Below are 26,179 nucleotides of genomic sequence, written 5' to 3' on the forward strand. Positions count from 1 at the left end.
GAAAGTTTTTATCAATTGTGCCAGAGATAAAGAAGTATCTGCTATGACAGGTGAAAACTTAAAAATCACGTGACGTAATAGTATCAGCGCGCAAAAACCACGTCAACGTCACAGCTTTGCATGCGCAGTGACGTCAAAGACTTAATATAGAAGTTGGTCTATACTTAAGAATACAAGTAAGAAAAACTTGTAATGATACAGTAGCAAATGCTTTTAATTCAGTACCTAGTATTTATAAAAAAAATCATATAGGATGTGAATAATTATTGATGTCTTTACTTTATTTTCTATCGTATGGTGCCTCAAAAAATATATATAAGACCTCGGCCCCTATAGAATATAGAGTATTAATCAAAATTTTGATCAGATTTTTGTTTATGACTTAATGACGGTCAGACAATAAATGTTTTCAAATTTATTCCAATATTGAATGCGCGTTTCGTTTCCGTGACAATTTTTAATGCATACAGTAATATAGGCAGTTTATCCCATAGTTATCCACAGGTACCTAGTCAAGAATTAAATACTATTACTATCACACAAAGAAGGTAAAAAAAAATCCCATTATTTCTGTGTTCCTTGATTGATACAGTAAAAATATTGTACACAATATCCAACTAGGTTGTTTGAGAAGATATTTTTTTATTCAAATACCTACATAATGTCCATTTTTCACCTTTGATTTTTAATCGATTTGAACCTGTCCTGATTTTGAGAAACAATACATAACATTTGTGCAGTAAATAAATCATAAATATATTATGTATTTTCTCAGCAGAGGCCTTCATTTAAGAGTGCTGTTACCAATAGAGGAAAATTAAAAAGCCATGATTGCATGCTTATAGTTACCTGCCATACAAAGATAAAAATATTTAATTAACACTAACGTTTCTTCGATTGCCTCTTCCATCATGGGGTGTATCACAATGGTACACATAAATTTTATTGCCACCATCAACGATGAAACGTAATAATTAGAACCCGTAACTGTTTGCCTCCAATTTGTTGATCCGTACACAGTTCGTACCCGATTTTAATACTTATACTTTTTAAATTGTATTACAGTGTATAAACTTTTTTATTAAAATTCTGTCTAATTTTAAATGACTGGCTTGAAATCAGTTTTGTCAAATTATTGGACCAAGTTTAATTTATAACTTAACTCATTTATTTGAACACCTTTTCTCTTCTAATATCAATCACTCATAAAAATAATGTGAAAACGGAATTATAACAATTAATATTATGTGTAATAATTGAATCCAAACCTCAAAACAAAACAAAAGCCATCTACTACAAAATGAAGGGTTCCACGCTTCGTCTGAAATGGAAATTGTGAGTAACAGAAAATATTAATAAAAACTAGAACGAGACGTAACAATACAAGAATAGGACAATTCAAGAAAAGTCTCTACGATTATATTATGACGCCTTCATCTAGTAATGATTTTACAGATGTTAGTTGAAATGCAAAAGATAGTAAAGTGTAAATATTTGTTCAAAATATAATCTTCAAACTCGTAGATGTATTACGAAAGGTGGTGTCTATCGAAAATTAATAAAATTTAGCTCTTCATAATAATTAAGATACTAGTCACAATTATATGATATATTTTTGTGTTCGTGTGGTGAACTGTTTTAAAACGAATTAACAATACTGCAGGTGAACAGGTGCCTTGAATAGAACCACAGGTGAGCCAGTGTGAACTTGTTACCGACAATACGAATTCATAAGTGGCATGCTAGCTGTGCGATGCTCCTACTCTGTATTTCTACTCACCTGATAGCAAGCCAGTTCCACGTTAATTGAAAGCCGATTGATTTACAGCTGCAGTGATAATTGAAACAATTAGCCGATCGATTTATCATTGATATTAACCACGGACTTATATTATTTTATAAAGTGCTTATTGGAAATAGGTTTTTTTAATTTCAAATTGTGTCAGATAGAAGGTAGAAGTATTTAATCGTTTACGTATTTACACGTATCATTTTATGAATAATAACAAATGTATATCAATGAATTGGTGTCGTGTTATTGATACTAGGAGAGTTAATAGTTAATCACTATTATATCTAATAATATGTAAAATAATATTGTAAGAAATTTGCGTCAAAGCGATATATCTATCGTTAACAACCTAGAACTTAAGAGGTATTTTTATTATTACAACGTTTTTCTTAGCTAGTATTCTTATTTGTCTGGTGGTTCTTTGTCCGGTACAAATCTTGCAATCGATTTTTAACTAACTTCCCGACTAGCTAGACATTTGAAACTTTTAGAATATATCAGAACACGATGCCAATGCATTTTTTAATACTTTTAGCCAGCTTTAAGTAGAATTTAATTAATTTTTAGTTAATTCTGTTTTTTATGAAAAGTTATTTCGACACCATTATTGTTGCTAAGGGGTCTGGGGTCCTAGCAACTAAATTATTAATATATACGTGCGTTACTATGGAAATCAATATGACATGTCAAAATGACATTTCAGTATTATTTCTATAAAGTACATTTTTTTAATCGTTTAAGCTAGTCAAGTCAAGTTTACAGCGCTCGAAATGGAAAAGTTTACGAACCGGAGCGCTCGACAAATTTTCTGAAGATATTTACATAGTCATCGAATCGTATGTGTATTTTATGAAAATAAGTGTGTCAGATTTTATATTCAATGGCCTATCTAGCTCAGACGGTCAACATATTTTTTCCACGAGACGGAGCGATAACTTTACAAATTTCACGAGCCGGAACGGCGCTCCGGTGCGTTCCGTTCCATTTCGAGCCCTGCAAGTTTATATAATTCAACAAAAAATTTAAAAACGTATATAAAAAGTTCTTTTTATCTTGTAATTATAATATTAGTATACATATATAAATTATATGTGGTTATACTGTTAATATTATAAAATAAATTCGTAGTTTTTTTTATGAAAGATTTCAGGTAACCATTAATTAAATTATTTAGACACCTAATTAGCTCATGACATCTACGCATAAAAAAATGTTGTAAGTATATTTTATTGTTTCCTGAATAAAAATACGTAGATATATTTTGTGCTGTATCCAAAATCCAAATATGATGTTAACTGTCTACAATTGCTATTATTTATTATAAGCAGTACGAAAAGAGTTTATATTTAACTCAAATTATTGTTCTTTTACAAACGAGTAATGTTTTATTTTAAAATACTGGGTGAAACAAGAAAACAATTTATCGAGCAATTGTTACATTATATTTGTATAATGGCACGTTGCAAAACCTTCCATGTTTTTGCATCGCTCATTTGAGCAGGGCGTGCTGCGTAGTTTCTTCGGACCCATCAATGACACACAGTTAGGGTAGAGATGAATAAACAGAACGAATGTTTTTGCACATCGTACAGCCCATCGAATTGGACCTCCTAAATTGTTAGGCAATGTATACAGAATGGACGAGCTATGCATAACAAAGAAACTGACATTCGGAAAGCCGAAAGGAAAACAAAGACTAGTCGACTTCGCTTAAGATGCAGGGATTTAAAGACTTTAGGCGCCCTAAACTGGATGGAGTCAGATGCTAGACAAATAGGATTGTAATACCAGGAAGAAAATAAGGTTGCAAAATCACAGACAGCAAATCAAAATGACATATTCCGAAATAGTTCTTGCCAAGAACCGGTGCCCTTGAACACATCAATGACCGGTACATCCTCAATTTTATGACAGCGTATTCTCATTAGCTTGGTCGATAAAATAAATACTTTATATAATATATATATACTATTTGAAACTAAACAGAATGCAGATTTCAACGAAATTTTTACTGATTTCAATCTGTGATATCTCAATCTCAACGATACTGTCCCCGTGGTCGACCCTAGAGACGAGACTTGGCGATGTATTATGAGAAGTGGCTCGATTTTGAACTTCTTATTTAAGCTTATGCTGGGTGCAAAAATAACCTAGTCGTAATAATGATTTGGAAATGTTTTATAAGAAATTTTGTTTTCTTAATTTCACCTTGACATAATATTGATTAAAATTGTATAATTTTAAATATAATTATGATAACTGTTTTTCAAGATAGGTTTATTTTTATGTCGGTATCCATAAACGAACTGTTTCAGTAAAATCTGAAGTTGTAGGTAACAAGGCGAACCATGTGACTCGCACGAAAGAACACACTCGTTCGTTAGAAATCTTGGAACGCAAACATTTTATGATTGTTTTGTGTTGTGTTATTTTATTTCCCCAAAAATCATAAACAACCGTAGAACTAGTTCACTCATAATTCATACAAACAATAAAATATACGATAATTTATGTATGAGAATAAATTTTAAAATTTAATGTGATTCAAGTAACTACCTGTATCATAGTTAGAAATGATAAATATCTAAATAGGCGAATAAATTTATTTCAGATTGAATCAAAGATTTTATGTTGGAATCTTAGATTATTCATTAAAATAGGACGTAGGTATCAAGACAATCATTATTACATAATGAAACAAACTGCATATTAAACAAGTGTGTGTGTTTTTTTTTTTATTATTAGATTCAGTGATTTCCAACTTTTTTGTTTGACGCATCCCTTGAAACATGTTTTAAAATTAAATCTTGCAGAACCAATGACATTAATGTCATTGCGCAGAGCCCATATCTAGCAGAGACATACAACTAGCTTAACCGTGCAGTATATCACCGCCAGTAATAACAAATACTTGTAAAAAATTAATACCTATATTCAAACAGTATTTTTTATTGTTTATATTTGCAATAGTTGTTTTAACATATTTCCACATTGTCTAAAACTAATAGGCCAACTAATAGGCCAATAAAACAATCTAAATAATAAATACCTAATTGTATGTAAATGTTTAAATTTAATCAAGGTACTGTGCTGTAAGTGCGTAGTAGGCGGTGATGTTTATTACTGACAACTGCCATCCTCAATGATATACACTTTCCTTGCATTACATTATAATATAATATATTATACATATAATATAATATAATAAACCCATATTTATATGGATACGGATTGAGTTAAGATATGCGTAAATAAACAATCAATCGGCTGGTTAACAATAATGTAAAAAAATATGTCATATACCTATATATGTTTTTTACCATGTCCAATCTTAATAAGATCATAATAATATAGGCCTGTACCTACAAAGTGGATGTTTATATTAAATGATTTTTATTTTACGAGAAATGGATATTAGACACTTGCATGACATATTAGAGCAATACTCTTACACAAACAAATTAAAAAATAATATGTATATTTTCCAGACCCAGGAATCGAACCTGGGACCTACGACATTATAGGCCGACGCTTAAGCCGCTCGGCCATCGTGGTCGTGAAATAATAGATAAGTAACAAAATATAAAAAAATTGAATCATTCCAAAAATATTTTAACATATTTATGTTTTCAAACTATGTTTTGGGACGGTGTAATTCAGTATTTTATTAATAATTCTGCAATAATTTACAATACTTATAAGTTAAATTAAAAATAATTCAAAATTAAATGTACGTAAGTAATAACTAAACGGTAGATTGTTAGAACAAGGTTCGTCTACCTATCACGCCGTGGTTTTTAATTGCTTCGGTTTCAGATCTATCATAACTCTAAAAAAAGAGGGTTCTCCGTATGTAATTTTTTTGTCAAGTTATACAAATATAACTTACAACCGGATAGCAATGCACGTCTTAATAATATTCAATGTCTCATAGTTATGCGCTTGCCCGAGTCTCCCCTTATCGCATATTAAATCTACGCCTAATTATACCCTAGCCAGTTATATATTTTACCATTCCACGTTAAATTATTTGCAATATGATAAACATGACACTGATTAACTATTTAAAAATATTACCACAAAAATTACAATGCTACGCGTTTTTCTTTCTGGCAATTAAATCTTTACAGATGGAAACGTAACGATTAATATTGGCGCCCACTATCAACTATTTTATTTTCTATGCGCAATGAATAGTAATTTTTATCGTTCACGATGTTTCATAAAACATTTCTAAAACTTCGGATTTTATTACGTATTGTATTTGATAATGATAATCGTAATCACTATAAATATGCCACTGCAATATTACAGTAATAATCACGTATAATATTTTATGCCTTAATACACAATACAATAATTTGAATAATAATTATTGCTAATTAGTAGGCATCTACCTTAGTAATAACTCTAATAAAATTCAAACTAAAAAACTGTTTCCCAAACTTACAATATCTAGTAACCTTTAACAAAAACGGGCTCCAAACTTTTTCGTGTCGCGACTACCTTTCTTTATTACATCTACGACTCCGCCACATTTACATAAGACAAATAAAACGCGTTAAAAATAAAACTTACATCTATTTTTACATATCGTCACGTCAATACTACAACTAGATAACTTAATTTTCACTGTTTTTGAGATAGCTAATGAATATGATTCTACATTTAGTTCTCCACAAAATGATAAAACTAGATCAGAAGTTAATGGGAACTGTATTAATTTTGTTAATTAATATTAGATAACTTTAAAACCATAAATGCATTAAATAAATAAAATAATACCTATATCTACAATATTTTTACATAAAATTGAACATTATTTAATTGTTCCCATTTAAACAAGCACAATTTTCCATTTGTATTTCAAATAATAATTATAGCCTAGGCCCTAGATGTATGTCAAGTGAAGTTTAAATTTCATTTTCCCAATAATGACCAAATCAGAGTTATCTAGTTATAGTATTGAGTTGAGTATTGACTATATAAATTTTTGGTCAGATTTTTTCTATCTCGTAGTATTTTCTTCATATGAATTTTAATTAATTATCACATATTATTTATTTACCCAAGCTTAAGCGTCGGGTTATGGTTATAATGTCGTGGGTCCCAAGTTCGAATTCTGGGTCTGGTAAATATACATAAGTCAGAGTAAGGATCTAATAAGTTAAGCAAGTGGCTAACATCCATTTCTCGTAAAAATATAATCTTTTAATACAACATCCACTCTGTGGAGGCCCATATGACCCTCTACAGATCGAACATGGTGAAGTAGTAGTATTTATTTACTTGTATCAGTCTTAATTTTTTCACTGTTATAAATATTTTACTTAGTAGTTTTAGTTTTTCATAGTTAAATGGCTGTTTTTTTTGTGGATAATTAATTATTGTATAGTGCAACTCTATTGATTGTATACTTAAGTAGTTGGCGACCCCCTCATAGTTGCGACTACTAGGTTAGGAATCTATGGCTTAGAGATCTGAGATATAGACTTTACTCACCTCAACCACTTTTGATAACAAGTCAATTGATAAATTTGTCTTTGACAAATCAAATACTTTTACAAAAAAAAAAGTTCAACCTCGTATCCCAATATTTAATGTTACACCAGACGTACGGGTAGCACAGTTTGGAAAGCACTGCATACAATAAAAATAAAACAACATTCTTACTTAATTATTTCACTTGAAATATTGCTAGAAAATCTATGAAAGTACCTATCTATTTACCTGGCATACTTTAATCTACTCTGTGTAGTATAAATAAATTGTTTTTAGTATAGCAGAATGGTAGGTGGGTCGACATTTTAATTCTATTGAATGGGTAATATAAAAAACATACGTTGCTTTTTTCAGTCATATAGGCTAGAATGCTCGCCTTTTGATGTATGGTTCTTTAAGTTCGAATCCCTTAACTGGGTCACCTACACGTGTAGTTCTATCAATTAATGCTGTGTATGTTTGGATTCAATGCATGGGCCTGGTGGGTTAAACGAATAACTATCAACCAATACTCGTAAAGATAATTGTGTAAATATACCAATATAGTAATATCTATCGGCAGAAAATAAAACTAATGATCTCGGGCGACAATAAAAACATATTAGTACTTATTTTTCTACATATTACTACTTTAACTAGACGTAGTCCATCCGCAATTGATGTAAAACTAATTAAATTTATTTAGTTATTTTATAAGATTGCAGTTTGAAGTATATGTATGTGTATCGTGATAGAGACAACAAGTAAAATAATAAAGTCAACATAAACGTACGTTGATCAGTGTATAGGTATCAGCCAGTAATCGGTTAAAACAGATACACTCTGCTTTAAGATGTTTTTTTTATAATTTAATCGCGTTAATTTGTGCACTGTACAATTAAACAGTTGACATACCTACCTATTAAATAAAAATAAAAATATTTTTTAATGTAGCATTATCCAGCTACGGTAGCCACGCATAAACAAATACAGGCGGCTAGCGAAGAGATATGAATCAATGAAAATAAAACGCAATTTGTCATGTGAACATTGTTCGCTTCAAGTAATTCCATTACTCTTTTTGGGACAAGTGGCAGTATTTTATGTATATATTCATAAACAGTGAAGACTATACTTTTAATGCAAACATAATTAGCTGATATTGTGCATTTCAATTTATTTGAAATAGCTTATTTACCTTTCCCACTCCAGATGCAATTTTATTAAATAAGCAAGATTCTTAGATTTAACTAAGCTCTGAAAAACTTCATCTTCATCCAATTCATCATAAATAGACAGAAAAATTACATTTTACAAGCTCTCATGACACCCACATTGTTTATAATATAGGGTTTTTAAATTCGTAGCAATCAATAGACAAAAAAACGTTTTCTGACATTAGAGAAACTGTCATAAATGTGGTTTGTATATCTACTACTGACAGAAAATGGGATAGGTATCTACATATTCGTGTTTTTTAAATCTTCTATAAAATTAGTGGCTAGTATGCAAGTGACAGCTTTTGTGACATTCTTTTGTTTTTCTTTTAAATCTTGCATAAAATTAATGTACCTACCTATATCAAAATAATTCGTTTTGAATTTGGAATGGTTACATACAAAGAAACATAATATATCGAAAAACACCCATTAGGTACTCGTTTAATTATGATAGTTTGATATTATATTCCTAATATAAATAAATAGATAGTTTTACTCTGTCATGATTAATCATATAATTTGTTAGTATGTCTATGCGGAAAGAACATCATTAGCAGAGTGGTCAAAAAAGATACATGTTCCTATATCATAATAAAAAGTAAATAAAAAATAACTTAACAAGTTAATCTTCTAATTATTATCCACTCGTACATTCCAACTAATTAATTAAAATATTAATTAGTATTGAAGTATTATTGCCAGTGAGTTATTAACATATATCCTTTCATACTAGAGGTGCTTAGAATTACGGTATCAATTTGATTTAAAATTGTATAAGTATTGACTCAGTAAACAAAAAAGGAAGTAACTGTTAGGAATAAAATATTTCTAATATATATGGAGAGCATACCTACATACACATTATTAGGTAGATACTTAATTCCAAATTTATATCGAGCATCTACCTTCTGAAGCGCTTCGATAAATTATCTAGCAATATTCTATAAAGAGACGTCATACCTTGGTCGATTTTTATCGATTAGTTCATACGAGGCTTTATTGAGCTGTCAACGGTCAAAAATCAATATTCTACGTGTTCGCATCATAACAACGGCCCTGTAACACTTTGCGGTCCAGTCTTTCAACATTTTATTTTATACACAAACAAATTAGCCCCCGGCACACCAACGATTTTTAGTATGTGACGCTGACCGACAGCTTAACACATTAATGACAAATAAGTATGTCGTAAGTGCATACTATTTATTCCATCCTGCAAAAGTTATAATAACCTGCTAATATTTGGTCGTCTACTGAGGGGATTAAAATTCTCAATATTCTCCCATGAAATTATCAAATACCTACCTACAATGCAATTAAAAATTCATTAAATATCTAGGTACATACTAATGTACACTATCGTCTTTTTTCACGGGTAAATAGATTATCACATGATAATTAATATAACATATTATCAACCCACAGTGTTAACTTTTTTTTAATTTCAAGATAATAATAACCTACTGAGGGTAGGTACCTTAGTATAAGTACAGTAAAATATGTTACCTACATTGAATTTCGTGTCAAACCTATTTATTTTTTCACAAGATTATCAAAACTACGCCGTGAAAACGGACATAACTATTGATGCCATGCGTTACGAAATTGATCCCGACTGGTCAAAAATGCATTTAGGTAGGTACCTACATAATATTTAATCCATTGCAAAGATCTAACGAGTTGAGGAAATGGCTTACAATCTATCCTCTTAAAAATCTGTTCCTCCACTATGTAGAGGTGTATGTGCTCCGCTTAGGAACGAACATGGTTTTACTTTTTTTTCTGTATGTAGTATAGTTTAAAAAAAATAGCTGCATTCATAAAATTACTTATTACCTACGGGTAGCTCTGTCATAAATTCTGAAAATATATTTATTAACCTGATCACAATATGGGCCTCTACGGAGTAGGGGTTGTATTACCTAGCATATTTATGTTTTTACGAGAAATTAATGTTAGCCACATGCTCAACATATTATTAGGTTCATACTCTGTCCAAATACACATTGAAAAACAACATGTGGTTTTTTTGCCAGACCCGCTTCTCCCGTGATACGCCCGATTACGACCGGCTGTGGTGCGGGGTGGATGTAGTTTTGTGGGGTCATTGATTTCAATATTTCCGGGGATGCTCCCTATCTACAGCATCTATACTAGACTGCACGCCACTGGACACTGGTATATATATTTTGTATATGATAATATTATCTAATTGAAATCTGTTATTTATAGTATTAAATCATACACATGCGGTTCTCTATCACTGATGTTAGGATGAAGATGTATGAAGTGGTGAGTCCATAACCAATCGACTAGTTTTCTAATCGCGAACATTTAATATGAAATTGTTATGAGATGTTATCAGTTATCAACGAAAATCAATTAAGCGTACTAAACAATAATGAGTCATATCGTGTGGGATGTACCTAATTGAGAGATTTTTTTAGCCAAACAAAAACGTTTCACTATTAAATCAATAAAATATCTAGCTGTAGATACCTACTTTCTATATAAAAACGTGATAAAACATGATTATTAGGTATCAAGTATTTTTTAATAAGTTCTTTTAACGATTTTTTTCAGTTTATTAGTACGAAACTGAATATAAGTATTTAATGTACCTATTTTTTATATTTTATGTATATTATACTGTATTTTTTATATCACTGTGATGCTGAATGCAGAACTGCAGAGTTTTTTTAAACAGCCTACTTCAGTTATTTATTATTTATATAGACTAGTCAGTGTATGCACCATTTTTTTCATCAATAATCCTACTAAAATTGGATGCATACATTTATTCATAAAAATAAATAACTTAGTGAGTTGTTTTAAAGAACTCTTTCGTAAAAAAAAAATTTAGGTACCTAAGTTAGAATAGTTCTGCATTCAGTTATTATGTTAGTTGCTTAGTCGGCAAATCATTTATTTTACCGTGGGAAAAAAGTACTGATTTGAATTAATAACCTACTATTTCCACTCACCATATTAGTGACCCAACTCCAATACAGTAGCATACGCATACACCGTGGCGTAACGTTCGTTAATCGCTCTTTATTTAGGCAATGTTTTTAAAACTTGTATGCCTTGGCATTGACCTGCACTAGAGTATGCGTACTTAATTCATATTTCAATTCAATCGGTTGTGATCGAGCTTTTTGGTTGTGATTTTGACAAACAACATGGAAATCGAATTCCCGATCCATTGATTCAGACACGTGCCTAAATTCAGTCAATTGTTTTAGGGATGTGTACAGTAGATTTTAAACTAGATACGAACAATCGGTATACTCGTACCTACTTGCTAAAAAATAATGAGTCAAATAAAAACAATCAATCGAGGAAAATGACGCAGGTGCATATTACATAACAAAGTAACCAAGGTAGGTCAATCGACGATGAAATTGAGAGTTTCTCTTACTTTTGAACTGTTTTCAAAATTTTGTAAAATAAATGAGGTAAGTATTGTTCTCCAATTTTATCAAGGATTATTATGATTATTAATGTTTTAAAATGGTCTTTAAAGTGCAAGAAAATGGTTAAAAATTCTACTCAAATTAGACAAGATGCTACAAAAATAATAACAATCTTGGTGTATTCTGGAATGGAATTCAATTTTAGGAATAAAATAACTCATTTTTATCTCCTGTCAATTTATATAATAGGTACTTACAGAAAAATCATGCATGAAACATCATACAATTTTTATTTATTTATTTATCCCGTAGCCCAAATTTGACAGTGCGTAGCATCTCTCGCGCGCGTCCTAGAGTAACATTCCCGCCCAGGCGTAGAGCCGCGTAGTATTAGAATTATTAGAGAGTGCACCGCCCCAACCAGAAATAGCATTCACAGATACAGACGGAGAACAGTCACACTCGTCGCAATACGATTGCGCGGATCCGAATGAATGAATGAATGGGTGGACGAATGCTTTTGGACGGGGGGCCGGGCAGGGGGAGACGAGAGGGGCTCGGGCGTCTGGCAGGCGTCTGCCTCAGCCGAGGGGAATTCCTGACGATTTTACGATTGTCGCACTGTCTGTCTCTCCTTCCATTTCGAATGAATGAATTGTATCCGGACTTGTTGCATCGGAATGTTTCGGGAGTTGCTCGTTTCTACGAATCGTATTGTGGAGCTTTCTTACTGGCGCCAGAGCTTTTTGTGCTTTCTATAAAAATACAATATATGCGCCGTGTCTAGTATGCAAATTCTAATAGGTCCCTAATAATGCCATATTATTGAAAATATTGTTTGATTTCTTGGTTTCTCTTAAAATAAAAACTTACTAAATACAAAGTCAAAAATTGCCAGAGTATGTAATTTATTAAAGAGCTTTATTAGTTACCTACTAATCTTCCTCTGTAAAGGCGCACATCAAAGCAATATTATGCTTTAAGACCACTGCCCGAAACATCTAATCATGGTGTCTTGGCGTATGAGAGATTTTTCTTGAACTGTGTTGCTATCTTTCAAAGTTCTTCTTGTATGAGAGCTTTCAGTTTTCTTTAGATGCGTATATAAAGAGTATTTAAACGATATTTTATAAAAAAATCCTTAGATAATAAATATGTTTCGTGCTCACTTTATATAAAAATATTTGCCAAAGTAAACGTTTGTTTCATCAGACAATAAAATGCGAATTACCTAACTCTCTCTCTCGTTACTATTTCACTATTAGGCGACCTCTCAGGTCGACAGCGACCGTTTTAGATTTAAATTTGTCGACATAGCGGAGGGTTATCCGCCCCAGCGACCCTGCAACTCCGCAGCCCTCTTTGGAGGGACGGGTCCCCTAAGAGGGACACCTGTAGACATACAGTCAGATAAATCTTTTCCAAACGTCGTTCCAAACAAATGAAGATAGGTGCAACCGTTTGTCGCCAATAAAAAGAACGAATAAATTGCAAAACGATTTATGACAAAAGGGTTTATTTTCTATGTACCTATACCATTAGTAATAATTGCATAGAAAGGTTTGTTTTCAAATCTAACCAATTAACAACTGAATTCTTAATACTACAGAACGCCTTCAAACGTTCTATTGCTTATTAATTATTTGTGAATAATAATATCGTTTACTTTGTACCTAAAATTATATTTCACAGTAGTATAAGTATGGACCTAATAAGTAAGTAACTATATGATTAATATGATTGTATGTAAGTCATAGAGCATTATCAAAACTGGCATAGCAAAATAAATTTGATATATTGTTGCAACTCAAATATCTATTCCCGAAAAAAAATATGTCGTGGAATTAAATAGAATAATTATTATTATAGTGCCCCTTTTAAATTAAAGTAGGTATCTACATCCCTTTATTGAAGCAACGTTCACAATAATAATAACGAAAGTATAAAATGGGTATAGGTATGTGTATTTCATTTTTAGTGGGTTGGTAGGTACTTAGGTACCATCACGCTACACCAAGTAGGGATACTTATATAGGTATACCTACATATATTATTATCTTGCCAAATATATTTAAGAATCAATATTATATCGGTAAGTAGGTAATAGGTATGTAAGTACAATAATTATACAAGTTTTCTAGCAATATAATATAGTAATATAAGTAGTAACTCGTAATATTATCACTATATCATTTTGCTATCATGTGACGATTAATCATTACATCTATTTATGGAAAAAAATCTAGGACTAGCGCATCCTCTTTTATGTTATTAATAAAATGCTCCGTACCAACGATATAATAATTACGATCAGTTGAAGTCACATAGATAGGATCAAAACAAAGTAATAATAATAAACAAGTAAGACAACCATTGTTTTCTATTTTTTGAAGTTATAAAACCTTATAGTGTTAAACAAGTCAATCTTATTTTTTATAAACAATAGGAATTACGTGAATTCTCACTGCGTGAAGATGCGTGTAAGTTATTGTTAATTCGCTAAGTGATTATGCATGCAGCTTATAGTCTTATTAATGCTAGTAACATACTATTTTTTATTTAAAAAAAAACCTACAGGCTTAGTCGCAATACAAAAGGTGTTGATTGTTTCTACAGTCTCCATACTGAGTTTTTTTTTTTGCTTTAACTGTCTGTGGTTATCTAATTATTTGTAATTATAACAACGGGTTATCTTGATTCAGCCATTGAAACTAATTTTAATCTTAAACGTTGTAAATGTACCTAGATACATATTATTATAATCAAATAAACGGTTGTTTTCTTTATAATATTGATAATAACAAAACTATTTTATATTCCGGTACATAATACACAAAGTTAAAAACGTAGTAGGCGAATTTTTTCTATTCTTAATAAAATCAACAGAGTTTTTAAAAACATAATTTAAAAAGTAGGTATCATGGATTGAGGTAGGTAAGTACAGCGGCGATTTTTGTTTGATGCATATGACGCAATTTATCGGAAGATTTAAAAGGGGGTATCAAAACATTACAAATCAAACCTGCATTAAATTATTCCAATATCTTAAAAATATACACAATTATCACCATTAATCGCATCAAAGAAACATATTATTATAACATAACTACTCAAAAGATATTTAGGTACTTGTACACAAAAATAAACTAAGTACTAATTAATATTTGTATAATGTCATCACCGTCATCGTTAATAATAATTATTTTTGGCTATAGGATTTTATTCTTGGAAAGAACCTACCTATATTCATATTTTTTACTAAGTACCTACGTTGGTATCGAATCTTTTTATGTTATTTTTTGTTGTGGGTTATATTACCTTCACATGCCTTAAACCTAAACTGGGTTAGTTCAAAATAATATGAATTTTTTTTCAAACAGGAAATAAATGCATCTATCTTAAGAGACGTATTTGAATTAAGTTTCAATTGACGACTACTCTTTTAATTATTAATTTTAATAATTTAGCATGGGATAACGTAAGAAAATATCAAAAAAATAACCGTTAGCTATTAAGTATTATCACATAAAAAAGTTTATGACGTGTTCTGCGTTGTTTTTACTTTAAAGCTCGTAAGTATTAAAAACAAAGAATAAAGAGTTTTATTCAGATATATAGGTAGCTAACCTTAGATAAAAATTAAAAAGAGAAGGATCATTACATTTGCTTCATATTGTAATACCGTTGAAATGAGTAGGTATTTACAAAAATTAAAATTCCCCAACTGTGTAAAATCGGAAAACTTAGATAGTTAATATTATCATATTGTATGTAGGTAGGTACCAACTTACTTACGTAGGTACATAGTTTATTCTAGAAACATATGCACCGTTATTCCCATCAAACCACATACGTATAGGTAAGTAAGTTCCTGATTATAAGCACAATTTAGAAGGTATAATAAATCTATATATATAAATTAAACATTGGTATTATTTTATTTTACTATTATTTACATTTTTTCCTACGTTGATATTTTTGATGTATGAATATTTTCTCAAGATTGGCGCCACTTTCTTTTAGAGTTATAAAATAATCTAAACAAACAACGAACTAAAACCAATTTTTAGCCAACGCACATGTGAAATGAACGATGTACGTAAGAATTAATTCAACCAAAAATATTCACAGCATTCATCTGGCACATAAAAAATAATATAAATAAGAACTACGTATGTCTTGACACCTAGATTTTATTACTAATCATAATTACTTAAGATAATTTATTTTATAATCGGAGATTTCACAAAACTAACGACTGAAACGTCTGGTCTGTAAACACACAATAAAACCGGTAAAAAATGATCGTAAAGTCTGGAGATTCAAATCGGATTTTCCAGAGGAATTATTATTATTGCTCGAGGAACAAACTCTAAGTAGGTATCAAATGCGGCGAAGCGGTTTTGCGCCTCATCTACCAAAATATGTTAAAGCTTTAAGCTTGGCGCCTTCTCTAGGTACCTAACTACGTAATACTACAAATAATAATTAGGTTAATTTATCTAAGGATAATAATTATAATTATCTAAATCTACAGTTTGTAGTAAAAATTGGCACTTACCTAGATAAAATTTTATAGTCATTTTTTTATTAGACACGTTTGACCACTAAGTGAAAATCATAGTATTTAATCTATTAATAAGTAATAACTCACAAACATTCACAATGATACAACAAATAAAGAAGTTTGATAACTGCCACCAAAACCTCGAAATAGAATAAGTAGGTACGTTAAACAATTTTTTAACAATCAATAATATTTATATTGTACAATTTTCTTTGGCAGAGTTTTAATTTATTAAACAAAGCAACATTGCCTTAATTACACAAATATTGATTACGAATATCGTTATAAAATAATATTATTTTATGTACCTTAACCTACTTGCTTATAGGTAGGTACCTATCTAAGTTAATTTATATGTTTTAAGTTTGCGTTAAAAAGGCTATCTCTTAATTTAACGAATAATTCACAAGATTTGGGAATGTAACATTCTTAATTGAACATACGTATTTCGGAAATCCTTTAAAATATTGCGTTAAATAAATTGTACTTCAACTAAGTGAATATCTACGTCAATATTTTATTACAACGTTTATATTAAGTCGTATTCTTATTTGTCCGGTGGTTGTTTATCCGGTACAAATCTTGCAATCGATTTTTAATTAACTTCCCGACTAGTTAGACATTCGAAAATTTTAGAATTCACAGAACAAGATGCCAATGCATTTTTTTAATACTTTTAGCCATCTTTAAGTAAAATTGAATTCATTTTCAGTTAATTCTGTTTTGTATGACAAGTTATTTCGGAAGAAATTCGTAATCCAATCCACTATTATTGGCTGCTAGGGCTGGGGTCCTAGCAACTAACTTATTAATATATACGTGCATTAGGTACTATGGAAATCAATATGAATGGCAAAATGACATTTCAGTATTATTTCTATCAAATACAATTTTTTTGATCGTTTAAGCTAGTCAAGTCAAGTTTATATGATTCAACAGAAAATTTAAAAACGTTGTCTATAAAAAGTTCTTTTTATATTGTAATTATTTATTTATTAAATAGGTGCAGTTTAATAATAATCTAATAGGAAAGTAATATCATTAGGAGAAAAATAATATAATATTATAAAAAGTGTTAACTGTATAAAGTAAAATGGTGAAGTACAAAAAGTTTGTACTTTGAAATACAGACAGGTGTAAAGGAATATGGTAATTACCTACTAGCAAATAAATAATAATTATTTTGTACCTACAAATAAAAAAAACAAAACAAAACTATTTCAATGACTATTTTAATACACGGATAATAATTAATACCTTGCAATCATTTACACAGGTGGTTAAAGCATCCAGTTGCTTTGCAGGTAATAAATTGCCGGACTGCAACAAAGAATCAGTTTTAGTGAAGATAGAGGTAACACCTCTTTCCGAACAGCTAGGAGTCGTTACTCCGATGAAACAATCAAGTCAGCAAGTGAGATAAACTGCCTCTATAAACCGAATTTGTGATCCCTTCTCTCCGGGACAACGTATTTGGGAAATAGCTTGATTTTCTAGAATAAATTCCTGGTGGTAAAGATTTAAGACAGCCTGCAGTAATCGTCAGCTGAATGCAGAACTATTATTTTAACTCATATTTGAAATATTTTAGAGAAGTCTTCTTTAAAACATATTATTAAGTTGTGTATTATTATTTATATAGCCACATTAATGCATGCATCATTATTTTCATCAATAGTCTTACTAAAATATGTAAATAATAAATACATTTAAATGTACAAATAATAAATAACTTAAGTAAGTGCCTAGATTGTTTCAAAGAACTTCCTTTTAAAATATTATATCAACTAATGTGAGTTATAATAATTCTGCATTCAGTTGACGAGTTGAAGAGAAAAGAAGATAATATTGGCCTATCAAAAGGAGAAATGTTAAACAATTAAAAAAAACATAATAACCCACATATTTATCTTCTTATTATTTATTGACTTTAGCAATTAATTCAACAAAAAGTAGATTTTAGCACGTGGAGACTTGATGCGCTGACAGGTATGGAGACCCGCCTTTCGAAAAAAAATACGTGTGCGGATTGAAAAAACTATACAACTTGTCTAATATGTTGGTGTCTACCTTCATAATGATGAAACGATGACCTCGTCTGCTTCGTTAAAACTACCATTGGGTGTAAAAAAAACTTGAGACATATCCTATACCGGTAGAATGGATAACATAACAGTTGATAAGAACCTATCTAGTACCTAGCAATTTTAGCTTTATTTATATTGATAATCACTAATTTAATATCTAATATTTTCATTTTAGTAAAATATGGATAAGTAGGTACATACTTATTATATAGGTAGGTACCCACAATAGATTCAAGATTGGAATATAGATAGGTAGGTACACCGATAATAAAAAAGTATTTATTGCAGTTTTGGCATGTCTCAATATAAAAAAATGTACCAACAGTCAGTCATCAATAATAGATTTAATTCATAAAAAATATCGATAAAACAGCTGTATGTATTTAGTTTCAATGAATGTTAAATTAAAAATACATATTTTTCACAATCTTTAGAGTAAAAAATCAATCTAAATATTTTTTAAACTTTGCTTAATGCCGGTAATTTTTTAAAAGGGGCCTCCAAACATGTCAATGCTTCGAGAATCTTTGTATCTATAACCGCTATTACCTGAATTATGTACCTACATTTTTAATTGTTTATCATTTTACATTATAATATGAGGTAACTAGATCGGTGGCTTCTCTATGATTTTATCTCAAAAGAAAAAAATATTTATCGTAATAAAAAAGCAAGTACCTAAAACCATATAAAAAAATCCTGCGTATATGAAAATTTTCGTTAGATACTTAAAAGAAAATTTTACGGTCTCACTACTGGCTTCATTATTACCTATTATCCAAAATTTATAATGTAAAACTTGCAAAAGATCAAGGTTATACCCCGCGTACCTTCAGTAATAGTAAGTCAATATTTAGTTAGCGAATATTATGCAAAATAAACAAACAACTTATTCCACCCCATCTTTGGTCACGATCTTCTACTGGAAATGTGTACAGATATTATATTCCAAGGGATGAAACGGAGCCGTCGGAAAGTGACTCGTTGATTCGATCCACGGGTCGCGTCCAGACCCATGGCTCCTCTGCGGTAATCCAATACTTTGTGATTTATCATCACAGTTAGGCAATTAGTGAAACGGGTAATGTGTTTTGTTTTATTGCACGGGCCGGCGAGATGAGACGGATCGATCTCGGCTGTTTGTTTGGGTACAGCTCACCCTCGGTCGACACTACTCACAACTACTTTGAATATTTATTCGAGTTGATTTTGGTTTATTGGGATTCGGGATCGAAGTGTTGTGATTTACAACGTTAAATATTATTTGAGATATCGAAACACGTTTCTATCACAGGAGTATTTCTGTCTCGTATTATGAATATTGGGCTGTCAATAATTTAATAACTAGGTAACTATATAAATATCTAACTATCCGCAGAAACAAAGTAAAATATTTTCCGACAGATTCTATTCATCTATTAGGTGTACATTACATTAGAAAATAATAATTTCAAACAATGGTTTAACACATTAGTTCGGTCTATACCTATAAGTAAGGGTATTTAATTTTATGATATATATGTATAGGTAAGTATATACGTTAAGTTTGTTAAGGCTTGTACCAACGTAGGTATAAATACTACAGATAAAAATACCTATATTAGATATTATTTATTATACAATAATTTTAATTGAGGTAATATACAGACGTCTTCTGTTACCAAACAGTTTCAATTTGATTATTTTTCAGAAATTTAACAGCCAAGTCAAGCCATATTAACAAATTGTAGGTATATGTTGTCATCTCGAGTCCAGACAATACTTAAGGTTTAGACTTTCGAATTCCGATAGGCTATAACCCAATAGGTACACTACATTTTTACGCAGGATTTTTAATGTGTGAGTTTCCTGCGAAAATGAACCACACATTATAGTGTGTGTGTCGCTATTTCAAATACACCAATGTTGAATGAGCGCCAGTACATAAAACGGGAGTAGTTAGCAGTCAGAACGAAATACAGGCGTATTCTTAACATGTGTTTTAATACGTTTATCCCTTATTCTTCCACACTCGAGATTGATTTCCTATTTCTCCTCACCCGTTAGAAATTTTAATTGCCATTATTTCTGATTTCTAATAGCTTCTTAAAAAGTTAAGAGATAGATTTTTTTAATAAATTAGAATTAAAATGAGAAGGTAGGTACCTACCTAAATTAGATGTAGGAAAATATTTGTTTTCCAAACAGAGACGAAATTATTTAAATAATACATATGTACTTGCTTAGTTATCTATCTTTATTAACCTTTTGTATAAAATAGAAATAATATAAAGCAGGTAGGTGTCTAACTTTATAAGTCTCTTTAACTCTATAAGTAACTAGATAAGTAGATACTCTGTTTACCTCTGTACCTACAGATTAAACTTGTTACACAATTATTGTATCAAAATTTAACGGCAATTTCCGTAAACACAATCGTACGTGGGTATCTAAATACCTACTCACGCAAAGTGCTTAGCTTCTTATTATATTCTAATGGATTGGGTAAATAATATCAAACATTACTCTATCCAAATTAAATGGTAATAACCACATTTACACAAAACCAAGCCATGAAATTTGATAATAACTATTGGGAACATTGCTGTATCGATTTTGTGTCAATCACTTTTCAAGGGCATTAACCTTTTGTTGAAGTAGATAACATTAGTAGGCGTTCATTATTAAAATTAATTATTTGCTTTTAGTGAATCTATAAGAGGGAATAGGTTAGAGATATAATTAGCATAATATTTACTTATACTTACTCAAGTTACAATTATTGAAGAAAAGGTTCTAAGTAAGAAAAATTAGATATCGTCCTTCATAACAGCATTTATAAAATATCATTAATTGTGAAACAATCAACACAAATGTTTATTAATATAATTTCTTTCCAATATAAACAGTAAGCAATATACCTAATTATTATTTGATTAATAATTTTATATTGAATAATTATTTTAGGTAGGTACCTACCAACCTAATAAGGCTCTAAAATGCTCACTTGTGAGGTAATGTTTTTTTTTAATAATATACCTAGTATCTCAAAATAATAAACCTAGTATGAGAAAAATAAAAAAGTATCCAAAACGAGACAATTGTAATCGATTGATAATAATTATTTTTATTCACCAAGTACATAATATTCAAGCCTTTTCCATTTGATTGTTCTATCTATAATTTCCAGGACGCAGAATTATTACAAAACTCTTTTGCCTATTCAAATGTCTAAATGTGTAGATACCCTCCGTAGCAAAGGGTAGTTTTTAATATACTTACCTAAATCAGTTTATGTTAATATACCTAGTAATATGTATTTACTAATGACAGATAGATAGACGATATCTAGATTGGTAACGAATATTTATTTTTAGTATGTATCTAGGTATAAACATCTACATTAATGATAAACTCAAAGATATAAATATACTTAAACTAGAATATTTTCTAAATATCTCATGTAAACAATAAACAACAATTTTCTACACGCAGTGGTCCAGATTTGGACGCGTTGTTATAATCTATAATGAATTAGACCTTTTTTCTACCCCAAAGAACACGAAATCAATGCGTCTGACGTTTATCATTCCGAAGGTAGGTAACTTGAAACGAATCAAATCCCCGAGAGAGGTAGGTAAGCCGTAATGGATATTTTTTACCTGTCGGCGAATGCGCTCGGCCCGAGATACAATATCATTTATTTATTTATAACAAATTAACTAACACAATAAATAATAACGATTGGGCACAATGATAAAACTTGCCAGATAATCTGTGATTAAAATAGGAACTATTTTTAATGAAACGATATCAGTTTCATTATTAGGTAGGTACCTATCTTTTGCACTTCAATGACTTCAAATTTTAATGTCTTATAAAATATTTAAGTACTTAGGATAGATATATCACATTATTATTTCAGTATATTTAGATTAAAAGACGCTGTAATATAATGGATAATATATTATCTACAGATGGATTGGTAAAATATTTTTTAATATTGACATTTATCTTGTTTAGTACTTCTTTTAACTTTAACGCGTCAACAAATATTATAATTTAAGTAATAATTGTGTACAAAACGTAAACAATATTTTAGTGTGAGTGTAATTCATATTGGTTTTAATACCACCTTTCACTATAGATAATAATTTTAATGAAGGAACTTTACTGGATATAATTATTCATTTTATATTCATACTAACAATTTTTTGTTTAGTTTTATGTTATCAAAGACAAGCTGGTTGTTTTGAGTAACAATGGCACTTAATATGCAAGATATACTGACTGAGCTGAGGCGTAAGGCTCTGTTGAAATAAATTAGGCCTACTACTACACGTCACATAGGCTCGCAGCATTATATTTGCATGTAACGACCGACATAAAAAATAATGGTTTTTAATTTTTCTCCAGCCGGCATTCTTAGATTGCGAACCGGCGGTAAAAATGAGTTTTTAAAAATGCATGTCGCGAAAGGGCGCCGAGGAAGCAATTAAACCGCGGCCCGTGGATCTGTTTTATTAACGGCGCGCCCCTAATCGCGTTTCTTCAACCCTTTAGCGGGAGGACGTTTTATATTTTAATGTTTAATCCGATCCCGGGATTTCTGGAAGCCTGCGAAACTGCGGGAGGGGTCGACGTCCCTCAGGTGCCCACGGGGAGCGACTTGCCCTACTATAAACGAACCAAACAAGACAATTAACGCCTCTATTGTTTTGTATATGTTACACGACACTTTGATCAATCTCGTTTCTATAAGAAACGCCAACACTATTTTTATAAGAACGCTCGATAGACGCAATGATCAATCGGTGTATTTATCACGGCCTTTGTGAGTAGGTAAATAAACATGTCAACACAGTGACCGATCGAACAGAACATTTTCACATGGAGGGCCATATCGGGAACATTGACAACAATTTTCATGAGATACAAGCAATCTAAAGGCTGTAGGGCGGCGCGACGGGCGCGCACGTACCTGGCGGTGGTGCAATCCCGGTACAGCACGTCGAAGTCCTTGCAAGAGAGCAGCTTGCAGCGGTTGACGCCCGGCTGGATCGCTCCCAGCCCTCGAAGGATGCGGACCTGCTCCACGTTGCACACCAGGGGCACGATATCGAGGCGCTTCAGCTTGGTGTAGACGGTATGCAGACCGCCCACCAGATGCTTGAGGAACAGTTCGAAAGCCTGCGGCAAGCACAGCATCGTTTCACCTTGTATTATGAAGGCGGCGACCTTCTGGCCACGATAGTCCACCAGTTTGCACTCGTTGGCGGCGGGATCGGATGAGGATATTGGCGGTGGACTGTTGTAGGACCTCGGAGGGCCGTGGTGATGGGCGGCCGCCATCAGCTCCAGAGGAGACGCATGGTGCATCATCTGGAGGGATCCCAGCAGGCCGAGGCCGGGGGGCGGAAGGTGAGGAAGGCGCGGAGGCATGAGTTGTGGCGCGGGCGGCGGACTCAGCGGCAGCAACGGCGCCAGCGGAGACCTCCGAGGAGGAGAACGCGACCCGCTCCTGTCGCTGCCCGTCGAAACGGAATCCACGGCGGACTCCATCGGAACTGAAATCGTCTGATAAATCGATCGACACGTCGCGCGATTTGCGACTGAGAGCTACGGAGCTCTTGTACTCGCCGCTCGCGACTGCAGCCTGCGCCGCTCGCGATTCTAATAAATAAAAAGAGCGGCTGTCTGTTCGCGGCGGGAACGGCCGGACGAAACGGCGGTGGCGCGTCACGCGCAGCGGCGACGCCATTGGGCGGCGGGTCTTGCGCCGGCGCGCCATTGGGCGGCCTCCGCGCTCGCCCCGCCTTTTTTCCTTGCGCTCTGCCCTCGCCGCCGAAAGAAGTGATGTTATTTCTTTTATGATTGTCCGGGCGGGCGCGCCGCCCTTCTCTCCCGACGCCCCCCGACGGACGCCGACAAACTCGGCCTGTGACGTATTGATAAAGAATGTCACCCGACAATCAATATTCGGAGACTTGCAGCGGACGCACTCCACCGTTCCAATTCGCACACCTTCTCAAGCATCTCAATCCAAAGCTCCTCTCATTCCATCACTCTTATACAAATCGTACCTATAGTAGATACCAAATGAATGAAAAATATACAATAAGTTATAATACTCAATATTAGGTTGACATCTTCAAAATTAAAAATATAAATAAATAAAAGTAGTTTAGGTAGCTACCTAGCATACCTGTAGGTACCTCAGTGGCGAAGGATGGAGGTAGGCTGTTAAAATCCGATATAAATAGTACACACTTAACTTTCGCAGTCATATCTACTTAGGTATTTGTTTTCATTGCACTAAGAATACAATTTGCAAATAGTGTTGGTAAGTTTTTACAAATTAATTTTAACCCAGTCTAATCAAACCACAAGTAGGTACTAATAGATAACAAAATATTCTTATATCTATAAAATATCTAAAATTATGCCATTAAACCATACCTACATAATTTTAGATAAGTATTTTATAAATTAATAGACGAATATTTTTGGACTATTAGGTAGGTAGGTAGGTACCTACCTAAGAACCTATGGCTCGGTTTACGCAGGGCTCAATTGAATTTTAAAAACTAACTGACGCTATCTGCGATTTGTAGTCTAAGTTTAATGACAACATAATATACATGACTGATAACGTTTAGTGTGCACTATTTATTTCTGATCTTAACACCTCACCTCTACCCTTCGCCACTGGTATCTACCTAAGTAGGTAGGTACCTACCTATGGAAGTATCTACATATTTTATTGTTTTTCGTGTACTTAAGTAGATAGTAGGTACCTAGGTGTGTACCTACCCAGGTTTGACTTTCGATAATTATTGGACTCCGGGTCCGATCCCGGTAAGATACCAATACTTAGACAGGTAGGTACCTAACTATGTGATTTTCTCGAATTCGGGTGATTGTGATTGTTTTACTCTTATGACTACCTAACTATATTACTGTTTCACTACACTACTGTCATTGGGCCGCATGGGCTGTTGTAGTATAGGTACTTATAAAATATATACCTACCTACTTTAATATAAAATATATTATCTAAGTACCTATATTATCTATATCTAAGTATTACGTATAAAAAACCAATATATCCACAATTTCCATCACTTTTAGAACACGTATTTATCATACAACATGGACCTGTCTATCAACCTACATAGATAGGTACCTACCTTTATTTTGTTCAAAATTTTAAATTATAAGAACGCAGAAAGTTAATGACCTACCTACCTAGTTATCTATTAGGTATGCGAAAATGAAACTGAAGAATGAATTCTAAGGCTAATGATTAAAGTAAGTACCTACCTAGCTGGAATTAATTTCTCATTGTAGATTGATTTCTAGAAAACTTCACACTGTTACCACTGTTAGGTACCTACCTATCGGCCGCATTGATCAAAAACCACAAACATTAACTCATTACAAAATTAGGTCACTCAGTCAATTGGCAACTTCTTAAATTACCTACTAAATGTGCAGATATTAGGTACTTACCTAGTAAGTAAGTAAGATAATTCCAGATAGGTAAGTAGGTTTTTATTAGAATTTATTATGAATGTGTGGAATATTACCTATTAGTTACATTAGTCGGTGAGTAGGTTTTGAATACGAAACATAGT

At 32.0% G+C, this 26,179-nt stretch overlaps 1 protein-coding gene across 5 annotated transcripts in view; it reads right to left on the reverse strand.

The window, feature by feature from the left end:
• The window catches only part of dac (dachshund family transcription factor), a 497,825-nt gene extending 473,603 nt beyond the window's left edge, over nt 1-24,222 (reverse strand). For 3 of the 5 annotated variants that reach the window (XM_085957400.1, XM_085957377.1, XM_085957369.1), the window contains exon 1: nt 23,524-24,104. In XM_085957400.1, coding sequence (XP_085813526.1) covers nt 23,524-24,104 — 581 coding nt within the window. Of the gene's footprint in view, nt 1-23,523 lie in introns of all 5 variants that reach the window. The other 2 variants (XM_085957392.1, XM_085957385.1) reach the window with 2 other exon arrangements.
• Nucleotides 24,223-26,179: the final 1,957 nt, after the last annotated feature.

Source organism: Rhyacophila brunnea, unplaced genomic scaffold (genome assembly GCF_057557595.1).
Source record: "Rhyacophila brunnea isolate RB1 unplaced genomic scaffold, BYU_Rbru_1.0 scaffold_11, whole genome shotgun sequence".
Classification (NCBI taxonomy): Eukaryota; Metazoa; Arthropoda; class Insecta; order Trichoptera; family Rhyacophilidae; genus Rhyacophila; species Rhyacophila brunnea.